The sequence below is a fragment of the Paraphaeosphaeria sporulosa genome (genome assembly GCF_001642045.1).
Source record: "Paraphaeosphaeria sporulosa strain AP3s5-JAC2a unplaced genomic scaffold CC84scaffold_10, whole genome shotgun sequence".
NCBI lineage: Eukaryota > Fungi > Ascomycota > Dothideomycetes > Pleosporales > Didymosphaeriaceae > Paraphaeosphaeria > Paraphaeosphaeria sporulosa.
Window position 1 is genome coordinate 338,697 of NW_017253369.1, and position 19,032 is coordinate 357,728.

General features: G+C 51.5%; 8 protein-coding genes across 8 annotated transcripts; 3 read left to right on the forward strand and 5 right to left on the reverse strand.

The window, feature by feature from the left end:
- Window positions 1-188: 188 nt before the first annotated feature.
- Window positions 189-695, reverse strand: CC84DRAFT_1220934 (uncharacterized protein; the record flags this gene model as incomplete). The annotated part of the gene is made up of 1 exon (XM_018183210.1): window positions 189-695. One exon carries the CDS (start codon window positions 693-695, stop codon window positions 189-191), a length of 507 nt encoding a protein of 168 aa, XP_018031791.1.
- A 1,581-nt stretch (window positions 696-2,276) lies between these two features.
- Window positions 2,277-3,739, forward strand: CC84DRAFT_1228492 (glycosyl hydrolase family 5 protein-like protein/cellulase; the record flags this gene model as incomplete). Its single annotated transcript, XM_018183642.1, has 4 exons — window positions 2,277-2,322; window positions 2,404-2,780; window positions 2,836-3,009; window positions 3,060-3,739. 4 exons carry the CDS (start codon window positions 2,277-2,279, stop codon window positions 3,693-3,695), a joined length of 1,233 nt encoding a protein of 410 aa, XP_018031792.1. The 3' UTR covers window positions 3,696-3,739.
- Window positions 3,740-6,325: 2,586 nt separating this feature from the next.
- CC84DRAFT_1179508 (uncharacterized protein) lies at window positions 6,326-6,907 on the forward strand (the record flags this gene model as incomplete). The annotated part of the gene is made up of 2 exons (XM_018180421.1): window positions 6,326-6,392; window positions 6,444-6,907. The coding sequence occupies 2 exons, from the start codon at window positions 6,326-6,328 to the stop codon at window positions 6,905-6,907; spliced, it is 531 nt and encodes a 176-aa protein (XP_018031793.1).
- A 130-nt stretch (window positions 6,908-7,037) lies between these two features.
- On the reverse strand, window positions 7,038-8,595 carry CC84DRAFT_194567 (NmrA family protein). Its single transcript, XM_018185548.1, has 2 exons — window position 8,595; window positions 7,038-8,542 (listed from the first exon to the last, which is right to left on the reverse strand). The coding sequence occupies exon 2, from the start codon at window positions 8,287-8,289 to the stop codon at window positions 7,339-7,341; it is 951 nt and encodes a 316-aa protein (XP_018031794.1). The 5' UTR covers window positions 8,290-8,542; window position 8,595; the 3' UTR covers window positions 7,038-7,338.
- A 209-nt stretch (window positions 8,596-8,804) lies between these two features.
- On the reverse strand, window positions 8,805-9,990 carry CC84DRAFT_1167633 (uncharacterized protein). The gene has a single exon (XM_018179220.1). The coding sequence runs from the start codon at window positions 9,627-9,629 to the stop codon at window positions 9,060-9,062; it is 570 nt and encodes a 189-aa protein (XP_018031795.1). The 5' UTR covers window positions 9,630-9,990; the 3' UTR covers window positions 8,805-9,059.
- A 604-nt stretch (window positions 9,991-10,594) lies between these two features.
- Window positions 10,595-12,650, reverse strand: CC84DRAFT_1198662 (FAD/NAD(P)-binding domain-containing protein). The gene is made up of 3 exons (XM_018181580.1): window positions 12,151-12,650; window positions 11,480-12,093; window positions 10,595-11,427 (listed from the first exon to the last, which is right to left on the reverse strand). The coding sequence occupies exons 1-3, from the start codon at window positions 12,335-12,337 to the stop codon at window positions 10,735-10,737; spliced, it is 1,494 nt and encodes a 497-aa protein (XP_018031796.1). The 5' UTR covers window positions 12,338-12,650; the 3' UTR covers window positions 10,595-10,734.
- Window positions 12,330-12,878, reverse strand: CC84DRAFT_194581 (uncharacterized protein). The gene has a single exon (XM_018185549.1). It carries the CDS (start codon window positions 12,727-12,729, stop codon window positions 12,448-12,450), a length of 282 nt encoding a protein of 93 aa, XP_018031797.1. The 5' UTR covers window positions 12,730-12,878; the 3' UTR covers window positions 12,330-12,447.
- Window positions 12,879-13,978: 1,100 nt separating this feature from the next.
- On the forward strand, window positions 13,979-15,810 carry CC84DRAFT_1228506 (cytochrome P450; the record flags this gene model as incomplete). Its single annotated transcript, XM_018183643.1, has 3 exons — window positions 13,979-14,477; window positions 14,525-15,235; window positions 15,281-15,810. Exons 1-3 carry the CDS (start codon window positions 14,090-14,092, stop codon window positions 15,808-15,810), a joined length of 1,629 nt encoding a protein of 542 aa, XP_018031798.1. The 5' UTR covers window positions 13,979-14,089.
- Window positions 15,811-19,032: the final 3,222 nt, after the last annotated feature.

A 19,032-nucleotide genomic window follows, 5' to 3' on the forward strand; every position in this document is an offset into this window, starting at 1 on the left:
TGGGATCACCGTTTATACTTAGCTTTGGAATAGTCGTCAGCTGTTGATCAATAGAAAACTTGTCGACCAGTACACTATTGCTGTATGTTTCATCTTAAGGCGTCATGACTGAGACATCTATTAAAACCCATAGAAATCATCTAGAAATATCACACTGAATCTGTCTACTCTAGCGAGCAATCCAAACATCAATTCGGCGCAGCCATAATCAACTCTCCGATCCTCCCCGTCGCCGCCCCGTCCAGAAATTCCAGCGCCTTATAGACCTTCTCTCCCCCTTCCTCCATCCACAGCCACCAAATCAAATCATTTTCCACGGGTTTCTCCGCCCCAAACGGCTTCATGAAATAACTCGCTCGCACAATGCACATTCTCCTCGTCTCATCTACAACAATGTCTGTGATGCGTGCTTCCCAGGTATCCATTTTGGGCACCATCTTGTTGAGGTGAGCAAGGTACGCGTCGATGCCGAGTTCGCCCTGGAGCATGGGCATGGGGCTGGTAGATACCATGTGGTTGTGGCCGAAGGAGTGCGTGAAGTTGGGGGTACGGATGGCGCGGACACGGTCGAGGTTCATGCGTGTTGGTTGGGAGTCGTCGCGGTCTTGGCAGCGGATTAATTCCGTGGCGGTTGAAAAAAGGGTTTTGTAGAGTTGTGAGGCATTATCTGGGACTTTTGGAGTGTTGGTCGCCATTGCGGTGGTGTTGGGGTGATTTCCGGCCTTGATGGCGAAGCGGTTATCAAGTGGAGAACGACTTTGCTTTGCAAAAACTCTTGTTGAATTCTGACTGTAGTGATTGTGAAGGAATTCAGGGTTCGAAGTGTGGAGGAACGGCTCCCAGAGTTCTAACATTGTTCTTATATGTTGAATGTTTCGCATTTCGGATACGGCCACCAGAGCGGATCAGTCGTGTCGCCGTACATTCCGACCGAATCGGCGTGCCGCCTATGGCGACCATTTTAGCGCGACCCTGAATGGTGACATTCTCGCGGTGCAGATGCAGTTCTTTGTAATGGTCTTGGCATCTGTTTCCGATATGCATATGCAACTGTAGGAACATGACATCGAGACATGAAGTTCAAAGTCGTTCACAGAAGGAACCTTCTCCTCTCTTTCGTTCAGAAGCTGTTTTAGAACATCAGCATCGCCTCACTGAAGTGAATGAGCCGACGTGGAAGGTGTGTCAAAATTACCAAGGCAAATGTATACGGTGCTTGCGGTACTCGCTCTCTCGGTGTACTCACACTAATGGCATCAATGTTCTGAGCCGGAGAACGTTTGTAGGCTGAGTAAGACCAGGAAATAGACTACTTGTAGTACTTCGGTGCTTCGCGAACTTTCGACTCACTGTCGGCTTTGCTTGGCTCAACACATTCACGACCCTACTATAGGTATTCTCTAATGCTTCCTCGTGTTATCCTGACATCTTAGCACACGCCGTTTTCTTCCCGTTATAATTCGAATGGATTTAAATACGTAAGAATGGAGAAGGGAGGCAAGTTTAGCGCTATTCCTAAGAACTCAACTCTGATGCGCTATACATCTCTGAGTAGTAGGCTTTATGAAACGCGCGACTTGACTCGAAACAACTTGGATAGAAAGTCAGATGACGAACTTCTTTTGGAAACTGGGGCTAATAAATCCGAATGAAATCACCAAGATCAGTCTAGAGAAAAGTGGTCTTGGGGACCTTGCGAGAGTGAACGATATGGTACCTAGGTATCTTGTGATCGAAATGACCTTGCCTCGTCTTGGTCACCCTCTATTCTACCTTGGCCGCGAACAATTCCTTATACTTCTTCCTAGTGTAGTATCGTCTGCTCAGTGAAATGACGTACCGGTGGGCCATCGTTGCATGCTGTTATTCTTGATCTGGAAGCGCCGAGGTACCGGTTGTATGTCTCCACACTTTAACCCTGCCCCGCAAAACGTTTTGCAACAATATTCCTCCAATATCGGCAGCCAAGGTTGTCCCCGCAGACTAAAACTGGTCATTCGCGAAACTGTTGTGCATATTAGCCGAACAAATTAGCCAATCACCGCGACTCATGTAACAACCGGGCATCGGCATATTCGATGAATCGGGCTTTTGCGCGGCACTTATCGATCAAATAGTGGCGATGCTCCATATGGGGTAGTTTATTGTCGCGTGAATGATGACAAGGGCCTCAAATGTCCGTCAATCAATCCCAGGAATACCAGACTCACTGGTGCTGAGATCCGGGATTCACATTCTATTCTAGATTAGCCCATGAACAGCGTTTGGGATAAGTTATGTATAAGAGGCAGATCAAACCTGCTCAAATTGAGGATGTGGAAAGTAGGCCTTCGTGCTTTTTTGACAAAATGCGTTCCTTTTCCTTGCTCATTGCTGCTGCGGCGGCGCTTCCTGCGGCATTAGCAGCTGCTCTCCCTTCTCTCTCGGAGCGTGCTCTCAACACACCATTCGTAGCCAATAAGCAATGGATCCAGGACTCGACAGGGAAGAACTTCACCTATGTTGGTGTCAACTGGCCGGGGGCGGCCGATGTGATGATTCCGGAGGGTCTGCAGTACGCCTCAATCGCATCGATCGTGTCTAAGGTGAAGAGCCTTAAGATGAATGTCGTGCGGTTGACCTTCGCGATCGAGATGATCGACAATATCAAGGACAACGGAGGCGACGTTACTATTCAGAACGCATTCAACAAAGCTCTCGGCACCACCAACGGCCCAAAGGTGTACCAGCAGGTCATCAAGAACAACCCACAGTTCAACGAGAAGACCACCAGACTCCAGGTAAGTAGAGACTTCTAGGAACTCCACCCTCTTTATGAGCTAACGAACTGTGTAGGTTTTCGATGCTGTCGCCGCCGAGCTAAACAAGCAAGGCATCTACGTTCATTTGGACAACCACATGTCGAAAGGCGCGTGGTGCTGTGGTAGCGGAGACGGAAACACATGGTTTGGAGACACCTACTTCAACGTCAACAACTGGAAGCGTGGTTTGCAGTATATGGCGGAGCATGTGAGCTACACAGTCCCGATATTGGAAACAAGTGCTGATAATGAAACCAGGGCAAGTCATGGCCGAACCTAGTTTCCATCGGTCTTCGGAATGAACTCAGAAGCGGAGCCACCAATGGTCTTCCTTACAATTGGGCAACCTGGTATGACCAGGTAATCCCCGCTATGGACCTCGTGAACAAGGCAAATCCAAACATTCTCATCTTCCTTTCTGGCCTTGACTACGACACCAAGTTGGAGCCCATCGCTACCGGCGCTGATCTTGGCAGCGGTAAGAAATTTTTGCTGTCAGACTTCAAGTACGCCAACAAGTTGGTACTCGAGCTGCACAACTATCAAAACGATGCCACAGACTGTGGAAGTATAGAGAGCGGCCTATGGAACAATGGATTCAGGGCTACCGGCACTAAAGCAGCAAACATTATGCCCGTTGTGCTTACTGAATTCGGGTTCTCTCAAGCGGGCAATGACTACACAAAGACGTATGCGACCTGTATCAAGAAGCTCATGCCGCAGTGGAAGACGGGATGGACTGTTTGGGTCCTCTCGGGCAGCTACTACATCCGTAGCGGGACCCAGGACTATGAAGAGACTTGGGGACTGCTTAACCACGACTGGTCAGCGTGGCGAAACACTGCCGCAATAAGCGCGCTCCAGGGAATGATCGACGCGTCGCTGACGGGTTAGACCACTTCCTACTTCAATTCCCGTAGACAATGACATTGTTCTAATGATGGGGTGTGTTGGTTTGGTGAAGTGACTGTTTAGCGAAGCGGCGCAGCTGAGGTGTCGCTCTAAGCTATTGCTTAACGTGTTTTACAAGCGAGCGGCGCGTACAAGCGAGCGGCGCACCCCACCAACTTTACGCACCTATCTCATCTTAACCTACAATGGCTCCACACAACAATGCTCAATTACCTTCAAATGAAGCAGATATTCAGCTTGCTATCTTATCTATCAATACAAAACAGATTCAAGGCAATCGACCTGCTGCTGCAGTCTACAATGTACCCGAAACAACGCTCCGCCGCCGACGCGCTGGGAAGCCTGCCCGACGCGATTGCCAGCCCAACTCAAAGAAGCTCACTGAGCTAGAAGAGGAGGTGATTGTTAGATATATACTTGACCTGGATCAACGTGGATTTGCGCCTACGTACGCGGCTGTACGCGATATGGCTGATAAACTGCTGGCTGCGCGCGGCGCTGGTCAGGTCGGCGTCCACTGGCCGCGCAACTTTGTCAAGCGCACGGATAGTCTCACAACGCGTTTCAATCGAGCCTATGATAGGCAGAGAGCCCTGTGTGAGGATCCGATATTAATCAGAAGCTGGTTTGAGCTCGTAGAGCAGACAAAGACCAAGTACGGCATCTGCGATGACGATGTCTATAACTTCGACGAGGCTGGCTTTATGATGGGCAAGATTATGACTCAACTCGTTGTAACAGGATCAGAGCGGAGAGGCAGGCCAAAGGCTATCCAGCCTGGCGACCGTGGATGGGTCACAGTGATCGCTGCAATCAACGCTGCTGGCTGGTCAGTCCCACCGTTCCTTATTTTCGCTGGCCAGTATCATCTATCTGCCTGGTACGAGGAAGCAGAGATCCCACGCGACTGGGCGATTGCAGTCAGCGACAACGGCTGGACGAACAATGAGCTAGGAGTAGAGTGGCTAAAACACTTTAACGCTTATACGAAGACTCGTGTCGTTGGTGCGCGTCGCCTGCTCATCCTTGATGGCCATAAGAGCCACCACTCTCTTGAGTTTCAAGAGCTCTGCAAGGAGAATAATATCTATACTCTTTGTATGCCACCTCACTCATCTCACCTGCTACAGCCGCTTGACGTTGGCTGCTTCTCGCCGCTGAAGCGCGCGTACAGCCGTGAGATTGAGAGTCTAATCCGCCACCACATCAACCACATCACGAAGCTCGAGTTTCTGCCAGCCTTTAAGGCAGCCTTCACGCGATCATTTACGGCAGCTAATATCTGCTCAGCCTTTCGAGGCGCAGGCCTTGTTCCTCACCAGCCAGACGTTGTTCTATTAAAGCTAGATGTGCAGCTCCGTACGCCTACACCAGCTGCTCTACCAGAGGCTCTCTGGGAAGCCAAAACGCCGAGCAACGTACGTGAGCTTGAGGCTCAATCAACATTAATACGTAATCGTGTGCGGCGACATAAGAGCTCATCACTAGCCTCAATTATCCAGGCAATTGACCAGCTTAAGAAGGGAGCTGAAGTGATGATGCTCTCAGCTGAGCTGATGCGCGATCGGATCACCAGCCTTGAGAGGGCTAATGAGGCAGCAACAAAGCGTAGGCAGCGTAAAAAGAGGCGGATACAGAAGCGCGGGACCTTAACAAAAGGAGAGGGAGAGGATATACTGGCTCAAAAGGAGGCTGACCAGCAGATAGAGCGTGAACAGCGTCAAGGTGGAGAGCGATCAGGCCTCAGCCGCCAGGCTCTTGCGCGCTGCAAGAAGTGTAGAGAGACTGGGCATAACTCCCGTACGTGCAAAATAGATAGTTTAGATACTATTTAATCTACTATATTAATATCTATACATTGTTCTACACGGTTGTTAAGATATACATCTGCAGAGGTGCGCAAAGTTGGTGGGGTGCGCCGCTCGCTTGTACGCGCCGCTCGCTTGTAAAACACGTTACTGCCGAATGATCATTCCAGGGCGTGGGCATTTAGCATTCAGTGGCCAAACATACTGATAAGAGTCTCAACTTCAACCTTCAATTTCGCCGACCCATAGTTGTGCTCTACACCTGAATGTTCCAGCGGACGTCACGTGACCTTACCATCATCGCCCTTCTTCGAACCCGACCTCCGAAAGGTTCCAGCTTATCATTCCATCCTCGTTGTATCAAAGGATATTGCCTCCGGTCAGCAGATAGTGTCTCCGCGCATTCTTGAAGATTCAGGTCAATGATGATCGTAGCGGGACTAGTCTAGCGTCTTCCCTGATGAGGTCATGACGTAATCAACCGCACTACCCGCTTACGATCTCCCCTCATGTTCCGCTTTCAACTAGACCTGCATGTGCTCAGGAACCCGAAAGTAGTGCCCGGTTTTTGCATTGGGGATCCGAGAGTCGGGCGCTCATGGCGTGAGCGGCACGGTTGCGGCGCGTCGGAGGTGTGGATGGGCTGAGCTCAGACGTTCAGCTTCCATTCTCCGATCGGAGGAGCTTTTCGGAGAACCCCGAGCGTTTGCATTAATTGTTTGTTTGGCCTGCTGCAGCAAGCTTTCAATCGCATCTCTTCGACAGCTTCTTCGACAGCAACATCGAACCTTGCAGTCCACCACCATGACGGACAACTACATCGTCAAGACCGTTGCAGGTACCTGCGTCGGCTTCTCTTTCATCCTCGTCGGTAGGCTTATCTATCAACGATTCGTGGCCATTCTGAATACTAACTTTGCAGGAAATGCGATCACCCAATCGTTCATGACTGTGCCGGCCCTCTTGGTCGACTTCCCTAAGCCAGGCACACCAGACCACACCTCGCGCGCACGTCTCCTCGGCCGCCAGTGGCCTCTGTGCTGGACGGTCGGCAACCAGTTCTTCCGTCCGATCTCTACCCTCGGCTTCCTTGGGTACGCCTACGCAGGCTACGCAGTCTGGAGGGAGTACAAGGAGCATGTCGTGGCGAAGGGTGACTGGAGGTTGTTCGCTGTAGCCGCCATTATGCATCTGACAACCATTGTGCACTCCGCGGTAAATATGCAACCATTGAATGACAAATTGGAGGCTCTTGCTGGCAGGACTAGTGAGAAGGACTTGGGCGAGGCTGAGGGTATTGCCCGGAAGTGGGGTAGCTGGAACAGGCTCAGGATTATTACACCTCTTATTGCTGGCACTTTGGCACTGGTCCAGCTTGCTCAGTAAATGCGGGATGCGTTTTCTTGTTATTGAACGGGGGGCTGAGGAATGCATCTTCGGGCCTTACTAGAATTAATAAGCATCTATATAGTTCATACTTAACTTAAATGGAGGTCTCATTTTTCGCATGATTTTTTTTAACCCCCGCAATGGTGCTTGCGATGAAACGACGTTGCCTCCACCTGTCGCTCCAAAGCGATGCCGCTGTGCCATGACATCGTAGGGACGGTGTACCACGAGCGCCAGAATTTTAATATTTGAAAGTCCCTATCATCTTAACATTCACGATAGGATTAGCTGCAAAGCCAAGTTCCGATGATCGCCTTCCACTTCCTGCATTTATTGTCTACTGAGCGGTCCCACCTTCCGCAAAGAATGAGCACTCCTGAACGCCGTCATGGCCGATCGTCATGCAAACTGACATTTGGAAGCAAGACCTACTGCGTCTTCCATCCGCTCCTCTCCCGCAGCCACCTCTCGAACCCACAGAGCTGCGGCTCCTCCTTCTTCAACTTGCCAATGTCCGCTCCGTACCCATCAGTTGCGAACCATGTGATCATGACATTCAACTCCTTCACGGCCCACATCAAGCCACTGCCGAAAAAGCTGTATGTCGCGATGTTCGCCGATCCAGTGACGCGTTCGAAGCAGCCCGCCATTTCCTCCAGTGTCAACTCGTCACCAGCCAGAGATTCAGCTCGGGTGTTCCAGCTCTCGGGATCGCGGAATGCCTTTGCGGCGAAGATGCCGATATCTTCGGTTGAGATCCACTGCAGTGGCTTTCCTTGCAAAGTGTCCCGGAGAGCTGCGAGGAACACCTTGGTCTTGAAGCCTGGCTCGAGGTTGTCCATGAACGCGACCGGGCGCAAGATTGTCCAGCCCATATTTTCGCCCTTTGATCCGGCCTTCTCGAGCAAGTGGTGCTCGATCTGGTACTTTGATTTGAAATGCGGGATTGGTGTCTCGTTCTCAAAGCTCTTTGCGTTGCCTCCACGATCGACGGAGGAGTAGACGAAGTGCTTAACGCCGTGAGCTACAGATTCGTCGATCATTGCTTTTCCTTGCTCGATCTCGCCCTCAAAGGTGACGCCGGGTCCCAAAGAGATCTGCACGGAGTATACCCCCCAGATCTTGCTGGGTTTTCCAGCGCTTTTGAGTGTGTTTTGTGCAGACTTGAATAGATCCGGTACATCATTCATATCGCCTTGAACGAGGAGGACGTTGGGAAAGCGGTTGGCGATCTTCTGGGCGCTGGTGGAAGTCGTGTTTCGGGTGACTGCAAGCAGGACGAATTGAGAGGAGGAAGCATGAGTGGCGAGTTGCTCAAGGACTGCGCCGCCCTGCTTGCCTGTTGCGCCAGTGATGAGAATAGGTTTCGCGGAAGCCATGATTGTATTTTGAGAGGTACGATTGTTGTATTGCGAAAAAGTAACGTTCGAGAAAGGCGGTAAGATGGAGCCTCAGCCAAGAGACGAGTGAATATGCAAGTGAAATACCTCAAGAGGTAATTCACTGCTAGCAGCCCAACCGGGCCCCCGTTTTCCGCCATACAGGTACGCGCGCAGTACACCGGCAAGCGGCGCCATGAGAGACGAGCCGCTTGAAGCAAGATACCACTGTCGTCACGACAAAGCCGGTCCACTATCAGCCGGATTAGCCAATTGCGAATGTCGACCTCAACCGTGCGACTCACGCTTACTGCGTTGACTGCACCGGCGTTCCCGAGAACGCGACTTGTACGGCATCGGAGCTCTCCACTCTCCCCTCACCCTTAGCCCGACGTCCGATGGCACTAGGAGCTTACCCAATGTGTATTGTCAATCAATTGTACCTTGACTACGAGTATCACTTTACGAGGGCATTTGATGAGATATCATGTCAACAATCATTTTCATTAGATGTTCGAGGTCTAGTGCAAGTCAGGATTTGCCGGACGGTCGTGAAGGCACTAGTGATACAATTCCTCTTTCGCTCTAGTAGTACGAGATCGACACTGGGATGAGGGAGCTATCGCGCACATGGCCCTGATACCAAACTGCATATGTACAACGCTGGACCCTGCCTCGCGTGCCAGGCGGCCGTAATGATCATCTACGTAATCGCAGACTTTCGCGGTCGAGAGCGACTTGATGTGAGATGCGAAATGCTGTAGAACCATCTATTTGCTCAAAACGCCGCTCAGTCTCTGTTGTAGCTCCTCCGCCTTCGAACTATTCACGAACTCCTTTAACTCGACGACCTTCGTCCCGTCCGGAGTCATCTTCACAAACAAAACGCACTCTGTCCACCAATCCGTGATGCCTCCATCGATCAGCTTTTTGCCCATCTCGCTCGCCGCATTGACTTTGCCTCCCATCTTGCAATGCGCAATGACTGTATTCGTCTCCTTTGAGAAGTGCACCTGGCCATGCGGCTCCATCTTGAAGTCTTCAAACAACGAGAAAATCATGGCGGCATGCTGCTGGAAGTTCTCGAGACTTCGAGGGGGGAGGTTGAGAGATAGCGGCAGGACTGTATGGGAGAACTCTTTCGATGCGTTTGCGCCGAGCGCTGCGGGTCGTAGGGTCGCGTATGCTTTGAGCAGCTTGCGAAAGGTTTGCAGGTGAGGTGTGACTTCTTGGGACTTCTCACTGCGTATGAAGTAGACTGTTGGGACGATCACTGAGAGTGCAGCGAGAGCCGCAGTTGCAAGTCGCAGCTCGGAATTTGAGATGTGGAGATTGAACATTGTGGTGATTTCGTGGTTCAGATGTTGTGTATTGTTGGTGAAGAAAGAGTAAAGACGCACTCTCTGAGGTTTTGATATTCAAGCAAGAACATACGTTTACGCAGGGTCCAGGGCGTGTTCGTAGACAACTGTATTGCTGACTACAAGCACGAGGGAACCGGGAAGTCACTGGCCTCACCATCGACCACGCCCGCCCGAATGAACGGTACTCCTCCAAATTCCGCCAGTCTCGCAACCGACATACAGATCGGATAAGCATTCTTTGAACCGTCCCCGACCTCCGACTTCTGCCCTGCCATCTCGCCGAGACCCACTAGTATCTTCAGCTGTGGAGGCAGGTCTCAACCTCGCAAATCCGTACTGCGCCACTTCCACGGCATCCTAGACATGTTTACGCCATCTTCATTGATGACCTGCATATCCGGTGGAGAGCCGTAAAAAGAAATTCTTGGATCTGCCACTCGTAGACCGCCCGCTGCTCGGCTAGTGTACCTCTGAATAGCGCGAGACGCTATCGGCATGTCGGAGGCTAGGGTCGCGAAAAGGTGACGATTACACTTCGTTTCCAATGTGACACCGCATCTGTCCACGATAACGCATTCCGAGCTCACAGCAACGCAGATTGTTTATCGAACCAACGTGAAATATCTGAGAAGCTCCAATGTTGGAGAAGAGGAAAGTTGGCAGTGAGCGGTGCTTTCCATCGTGCTGACAGGCGGCATGAGATCTCAGCCTCTGTCAGCGGGACCGTTCTCCACAGCCCGCATCGGCGGCCGCGCTAGACTATATTCTGACACTCGACATTTCATACCCATAGTCCCGAGGGCTTTGGTCCAGACTATCGGAGTATTCAACGAACTAGATCCCATTCGCAGCCAGTGGCTCGTGCCGCAACCATAGTGCATATGGGCACAGCGAGAGCCTTGCAAAGTGAAGTAAAGTTCATTATTTATCTGTAAAGATACAGGAAGCTAGGCCATGCTGGGATGATACTACAGCTGGGTGCATGAACGCCATTATGCACATGAGAAATGAAACAACACCGGTTACCAGATATGCCCGCGGAATAGCGACAATAAAATCAACACGTGTGTCGCAGGAACCACTACTCCCAGTCACCAGGACCCAATTCGATCGGCTTTCCTGCCCTCATATCTTCCATAACCTTCTCGATAGTCCATGGTTCATACTTGTAACCCTTGGGGTAGTTGGGCTCGAAGCTGGTCTCATCCTCCATGCTGATGCCCTTCTTCATGCTGGCAACAGCCTTTTCGTAGTTCTCATAGACGTATGCCTCCGGGTCATGGGACCAGACCCATTTGGGGAGCTTGGGTGCAGCACGGCGCGGGTCGAGCTTGACCTTGTCCCAGTCCGTATCTTGAAGGAGCTCGGCGTTCGAGAAGCCGAGTTTCTGGGCGCAGGAATTTCGGATGAATCTGAAGCGGATGTGTGCGCGGACAGACTGGGGGATGTTATCCCGACCGCCAATCTGCAAGCACGATGCTATCGACACAGCATCTTCGATGGCCTGGGTAGCTCCGTTGCCGGAAGCTGGGAGATATGAATGTGCGGCGTCGCCAATTTGGATGACGCGGGCGCCGGGCGAGGTCCAGGTGGGCTGCGGGTTTCTCCACAGTAGCTCGAAGTTGACAATGGTGTTGGGAGGGGTGACCTTCACCAGGTCCTTGAAGATAGGTGCCCACTTGTTCACCTCCATACCGGGCATCTCGTCCATACCTTTGAGCACTTCCTCGGCATCGATGGTGTTGCTCCAGCTTTCCTTTTCCGATCCCGTAACCTATAGTTCTTAGCAAATTCTTATGAAAGCAGCACGTTTTCAGTATGCTTACATCGTGGTTCATGATCCAGACCATCACATCCTCACGCGTTAGCGTCAACGCGTAGGTGGAGGGACCTAGCCACGTCCGTACGATTGGCTCATTGTTAGGCATCATCTTGAAGGCTTCCTTCACCTCTGGGTTTTTGTCCAGGTGCTCGATTGGGAATGCTGCACGCCACATAGCCCTTCCCGAGGGTTTTGCGCGGACTTGTCCGCCCACCAACTTCTGGCTCTTTGAACCTACACCATCGGCCGCGATAACAACATCAGCTTCATAGGTGGTCCCGTCGGCGGTAACACACCCAGCTTTGCCCGTATTTTCATTCTCAAAGTAGTCTACAACCTTACGGTTGAACTCTACACTCACACCATGCTTCTCCACTGCGCTCACAAACATCTTGTAAACGAGTGGGCGCATCTGAAATTCGCCCGGTGGGGTGCCAGGGTCAAGGCCCTGAGCGCGCAAGCGGTCCGCGACCTTCTTCGGTGTGATGATAACCTCTCCGCTGTGCTTGAATGTCTCAATCCAAGCATTATGGAGCGAAATACTCTTGTACTCCTCCATCAGGTCCGGCCAGTGTTTGAGGAAGCGTGTCGCACTAAGGCCCATGAAATACATGTCACCTGAAGCGGATGTAAATACGTTGAGCCAAGCCGACTGTTTGCAGCAATGGGACTAACCATTTGTGTTGATGCTCTCGCTCCTCTCTAGGACGCGAACAGAGTGTCCCTTTCGGATACATTCGAGTGCGGCGGTGAGTCCAGCCAACCCGGTGCCGATGATGAGAACCTCAATCCCGCTTGGTTCGTAAGTACCAAGGGGTTTCGACTCCATTGTTGAGTCGCGAGAGGTAAGCGCGTGAGGCATGTTCAAGGTTTCGAGTGTTGGGTGAGAAAGCGAAGGTGTAATCTGTTTGTGATCACTCCTCCCAGGTGCCGCAAAGTGTCTTTATATCAATGGCCCAGCCATTCAATCGACTAACGTTTATTTATACGATCATAATCGTGAGCCTTTGTCGAGGATGCTCCGCCAGTGCCCGCAGGGTGGCGTAATTTCTGCCGGCGGGCTTCCGAATGCCGGTCATTGCCAGCCTTCGAGATCGAGAAGTGCATGCTTCGTACGAAAATTACTGCACTTACCGCCAATTGCCGTGGCTGTGTCCAAGCTGCTATATCTCCTTTCAGGGTAGTGATGCTAGGTGAAATGGGACATGACGGCGACGTGTAAACTAGCGCAGCGCTAAGCGGAAGCGAGCGCATGTATGGCTGTCGACGAGGTCAAACCTGGCCCGAAGTGTAGCCCATGGTTCCCCACCATGTCCGAAGCTAAGCAAGCACGGGACGGGTACACTAAAGTCAGATCTCGTAATATTTCGCCCAGATCGTAGCCGGAATCGTCGAGGATTGCTGAATTTAGTTTAAGTGGTGTCACAACTGCGACCACAAAATGGAAACCTCACCTTGTGTCCTATGGCTCGAGACAGCCTCGAGCCGAGTTCATAGAGCGACACGAGAATACACTCAAATTAGTGAGATTCTATACTGGCACTTCGCTGATTGTTAAGACGGTCATAGTATCCACAGCTACGGACATGAAGATTTTTGTCCTGGCAACAAGTTGGAGCGAACTTCACTCCGAGGAAAAGAGGCCCGGAGTGTCCGCCCGGTCTTACCGCCCGGTCTTACCGCCGCACTGACAGTAACTCATGAGGATCAATGCAACCTGTTGATTGGCCTTGTAACCCTTACAGCAGACCAACCGCTCGTATTGACGGCTGTCAGCCACCCCGCCCAATGTCGCTCGGACTCCAGCGAAGCCAAAGCTTGATCTTACACTTCAACCTTGGATGTCTCAGCGCCTGTTATCGCTGCTCCTCTAGACCTTTTGCTCGTTTCAGTAGATCGACCATCATGAGACGGCTACCCTGGCGCCTGTTACGCATTGCCTCCACGCCCTATGCACACTGGCGAAGACCATAATTTCAGCAAATTCGTCAAAGTCTTGCGTGTACTGGAGCGAGCACTTCAAATGTGTGATAAGATGTTGCTGCTCGGTCGTTACTCTGGGTCGCAGCGCTGAGAATATGTCATGGTCGGTGCCGTTTAGTACCGATCTTGACGTGAGTATTTAGTGGAACACGCATGTGCTAGATCGACTTCAGCCAACCCGACTGGATGGTGCTGATGGCGTCTTGTACCATTTCGTGGTCCGTGGCTACTTCCTCGCACTTTCATTGGGTGTAGTTGCTCACCTTGCCTTTCAATCTGCCGTCGGTTGTCTCGTACAGCTTTGTCGTGCGGAGGTCCAGCCTCCGACCTGCTCTTTACCTGTGAGATCGATGCTAGTCCGGTGCTTGGCCCCGGATTGATATAAGACTCAGTTGGAGAGCCGACCATGCAGAGCTGCAACAAACGCAGGCTGCCACTGCATTGTTAGTATCATATACGTGGTACAAGAACCTACTTGCGTGGTTCTTCCCTTTACGATATACCTACGGTCACTTTTTCAGCAAGCAGTCATCGTTCGACGTATTGACATCAATACGACCCTCCCTTGGCAGAACGCGCTGTGCGCATATCCCCATAAATTGACCTCACCTCACCTCGTTGGCAAGCAAACATGCATCCTTTGACGCTGTATGCCGTGGGCATCGCAGCCTTCGGTTGGATACTCTGGCGATTCGGTCAAGCTCTTGCGAAACGTGACGCAAAGTACAATCCGCAGGGCCTTCCTGGACCCACTCTCATCCCATGGGTTGGACGCGTTCATGATCTCCCCATCGACTACATGTGGCTAAAGTTCTACGAGTGGGGTCAGAAGTACGGACCGATCTATCGCACAAAAATGCTGGGGGCAAACTTCATCGTTATCTCAGACGAAGAGATTTGCGAGGAGATCCTGACTAAAAAGGCCAAAATCTATTCGGACAGGCCCCAGATTAAGTCTTTGTTTGACGCTAAGAGTACTCATGGATCCATGGAATATCTGCCTCTCATGGGCCGTAACAGTAAGTTGTCGTTCTCATCATTTATTCTATCATTGACAATTTGTTAGAGTACTGGGCGCGCCAGAGAAAGTTCACTCACGCATACCTGATGGATTCGACCAACAACCGCTACTACGGCATCATGGAACTCGAGGCTAAGCGCTGGATGTACTCGCTCTTGAACAATCCCGACAACTTTGGATTCTCATTGGAAGATATGGCTTCAAAGGTCATGTGCCAGCTCACCTGGGATGACCCTAACCTCAGCGAGGCACTCACACCCAGCGCTTGGGGTTTGTTAACACAGATGTCTCCGGCCGGCCCAATCACCAACGTCCTGACGCCTCTCTGGGACTGGTTGCCTCAGCCGATCAACCCCTGGAAGATCGCTGAACGAAAACGCCACGACGAGCAGCAAGCCTGGTGGATGGAACAGTTGGTGAACACACGCAGGAAGCTCGAGAAGGGCAAGCAAAGACTGTGCTACACGCGCACATACCTGGAGACTTCCGAGAAGACTGCCATCTCGGGAGATTACGAAGCTTCTTCCGTGATCGGTATGATGGCCTTAGTTGGCATCTTCACTGTCGCTGGACCGCTGTATTACTTCCTTGTAGCAATGATCCATCACCCTGAATGGCAGAAAAAGTGCCAAGAAGAGGTTGACAAGGTCTGTGGACACAAGCCCCCTACTCTTGCGGACATGCCATATCTTCCTGTACTTCGCGCTTGCATCAAGGAGACAATGCGATGGAGACCAAACGTACCAACAGGTAAGCGTACCCGACATCTTGCTAACAGACTACTGAGCTGATTTGTTTTAGGTGTTGCTCATGAGCTTGAGCAAGATGACTGGCACCAGGGCTACTTCATTCCCAAGGGAACCCGTATCCTCCCGCTCGACTACGCATTCCTCCACAACCCCGTCAAGTACCCCGATCCGTGGAACTTCCGACCGGAGCGCTGGCTCGAGCCTGGCTGGCCTACATACAACCCTGACCTCACAAAGTTCCCCACAATCATGGGTATGACTTCTTTCGGCTGGGGCCAGCGCCAGTGCCTTGGTCAATCGATCACTCGGGACGAGACGCTTGTCGGCTGCGGCGCTCTCGTGTGGGCTTTCAACTTGAAGCGCAAGGTTGATCCCGTCACTGGCAAGGAAATTGAGGTGCCTACCACCAAGTCGAACTCGCTCCTCATCGTCAAGCCCGATCCGTTTCAGATGGCTTTCGAGCCCAGGAGCGAAAAGCGGAAGCAACAGATTGTTGACGAATGGAAGGCTGCAGAGGCACAGGATATAAAGGAGAGGACCGACTTCCTGAGGGCTGCGGAAGAGCAGGAGGTTGTAGCTTAAGCTGCTCATTCAGTATTTTTTTATTGTCAGACTTTATCATCTGGTAATTTTGTTGCACCATTGTGGCGTTTTGGCGAACCTTCCCACAAGCGAGTGTTGTAGATATCTTCTTCTGGTGCCATTCAGACATATTCTTTTTGATGAAAGACGTATTGTATCGAGATCATTTCCACTGGGTGTGCAAATGGATTCTGCGCACTTATGGCAGAAATCACTGGACTATGAGTAGTATCCAGATAGCCGTACGAAGCTGTGCGCACAGTAAAAGCGTACGTACGAGAGGCGCACGTTATACCTTGCTACAGCGTGTATGGCCATGAATATCTGACATCCAACATACCTTAGGTAAGGATGCTGAAGCGCGGACGGTAGGTAGTGGATGGGCGATGGTAGTAGAGACTTTGTGTATACATCCTATGCAAAGATGCATCTACACTCCATTGTTGAGGATGTGCTCAATGCAGAAGGATCGTTGATGGCATCATCGCTCAGCATGCCCGAAATGCAGAGGCTCGAGGATAAGTGCGACACGTGAGATTTCCCAAAGGAAGCTAGCGTGAAAACCACAGCCTTACGTACTCAATGTAGTTCCACCCGATCTGAGGATGCTCCATATCGAGAAAAGTCATTTTGCACAAGGTATGCGGGATTGCAAGCTGGACAGTGAAGAATTTCACGTCTTCAGCAGCAAAGTCCGCGGTACTTGTGTCTTGTTGTTTCCTCGTGGCAACATCTGCTGAAACATTGCTTCTTCGGGTACAACCGAACAACGGCGAATATCGCACTGAAAGTTCTCCACGCTTGGCCACCTTCTTGCAGGGACTAAGGAAAACAAAAAAGGCCCATGCCGTTTTGGGTATGTTGATGCGTGAAACACATTGTAAGACAAGCGCAGAAGCTCGGGTGCACTCCAGACACTGGGGCTTCGTTAAGTTAAGAGTTCCCTCAGGAATCGAACTGGCGGTTAAATAGCAATATAGAGAGAGCGTAAGCATTAGAAGGCTCCAGGGTTCGACCTGACGAAACGCAAGCGCAGGGTGTAGGCCATGCCACCGAGACCTTGACTGGGAGTCTGGGACCGGCGAATCCCCCCACAAATCCACTCATGTTGAACTAGTTCGCGCCCCACTGTGCGAGAATCTTTGCCTGAATTAGAACCGGATTGCAGCATGCGATGCGGCACGCGGGTGCGGTATCGGCGGTTCTTTGCTGCACGTAATGGGCGAAACAGACAACGGTATCCTTGCGAAGTAAGAAGGAGAGGTCCAGATTTTCGAGTATACGGTCATGATATGCTGTCGATCTGATCTTTTGGAGAGATGTTCTAATCTGGCGTCATTTGTTGCGGTGCCGGGCAAGTGTTCGGCTGCACTCCGTCACAATATGGTTATAACACGAATGATCTTTAGCTGGAGCACATGTATGTAGTAGCGAGGCGACAAGGCCAGTAAAGCTGAGTGAACAAAGTACTGACGGAGCTCACAATCTTCTGTTCCCCTCATGACATGTTTGGGCCAATGGCCCTGCTGCGGGAATCATGGGAGATCTAGAATAGCTTGCGGAATAACATGAGGGGTACCCACCAAGTGAGGCATTTATGTGATCTACCGCCAGCATCTGGAAAGCCAGATATACTCTGAGCGAACTAGATATTACTAGTACCGTGGTAGTAGGCAGCTCTAACTCGCGTAGAGCGATTGACGTTTCCTACAGCTCAGAGCGTCGTGATAGGGTGTATACCACCACGACCTTTTCAAATTCGATCGAGTAAGAGCGGAAGATATGATACACAGCTATAGAGGTCCCACGTATCATCGTTGCAGCTGACCCTTGGGATGTTGGAGGAATTACGGTCCTTGAAGATGACGCAATCGCTCATCAACCCCCATGTGAAGGGATGCTTTGTGGTTGCCTACTGCAGGCGCTGTCAGCCTAACGTGGGTACCTGCACGGATGAAGACAGCTTCTGTGTGGGGTCGCGGAGAAGAGCAAGCGGGTGCTGTGGGTCAGTGAGGCATGACAGTCATATAGTACACTACATAACCATCGTAATCCCACGCAGGAAGGACGGACCGCGGGCAAGGGGACCTCTGAGTCGCACCGTTCGTGTAGAAAATGCGCTATGGGTCTGATCGGGTTTCGTTGCGTTAGAACCTAACTTCTGTGAAGTGTCCCCTCGGTAACGCACGGAGAGATACGTTCGCAAAGGCTCCAGTTTTCCGCAACGCACTGTGACGCATGAGCTCATTGAGAAAGTATTTGGGTCAGAAATTAATAAGGCGGATTCCTTTCTCGACATGAAATGCCCCGCGGCCATTCTCGTAGCGATGTTGGCAAAGTATGACCCAAACACGTTGTGCTATTTCATTGGCTCAACGAAACGGAGGCCTGCATCGCTGCTGGGCAATGAACTTCTGCACTTCGCTAGAGAAGACGAAACAGCGTTTGCATTTCTGCAGATTCCGACCGCTGCGTGGACCTGTCTGGTTCGCCACGAACATGCATTTTTTGCGATGGGTGGTTGGATTAGGTGGCTGGATGAAGGTGGGGAAGTCGCTAGACGGAGGAGGCGCTACAAGCGGACTTTCGATAGTCCAACAACAACTCAGATCGGGGATGCGATTTTGGTTCCGTCGATGTATAGCTGAGCCCTGAGTGCGCGCCGTAATGTTCGTCGAACCTGATATGGCAAAGCAACGTGTTGATGCGGCGGGTGCGCTGTGCGGAAGTGGTGAGGCGAACGCTAGGGTGGCCCATCAGTCTGGGAGTCCTCCAGAAAACAGACTTTGCGCTTGCAATGCGCTCCACCGATCACGGCGCCAATAGGACGATGTTCGTACTTTTCCGCGTCATTAACATAAACAAAATTATGTAGGGGGCTTGCTGGCAGACACCTAAAGGGTAGGCTCGGGTGTCAACCAGGCGGCGAGGCGCACAAACGCGCTGGCGGTGCTAGGAAGTAGAGATCGGTGCCTTAGAATCATTGCTCTGACAGTGACATATGACGTCGAAACATATCCTCTTGAGTCTTGCACTCCAGGCGGTCTGCTGATGATGGAGAGACAGAAGCCACAAGCTGCATGTGCACTGCTGAATCGAGACTTTCCGTGCAGCACGTGGATCAGCGCGGCTCAGGCGCGGACGCCAGCGGGAAGCTCGCGTCCTTCAACGTCCAGCGAGGGTCATCCCAGAAGGCTTCAGCCCACCGTTCGGCCACCGCCT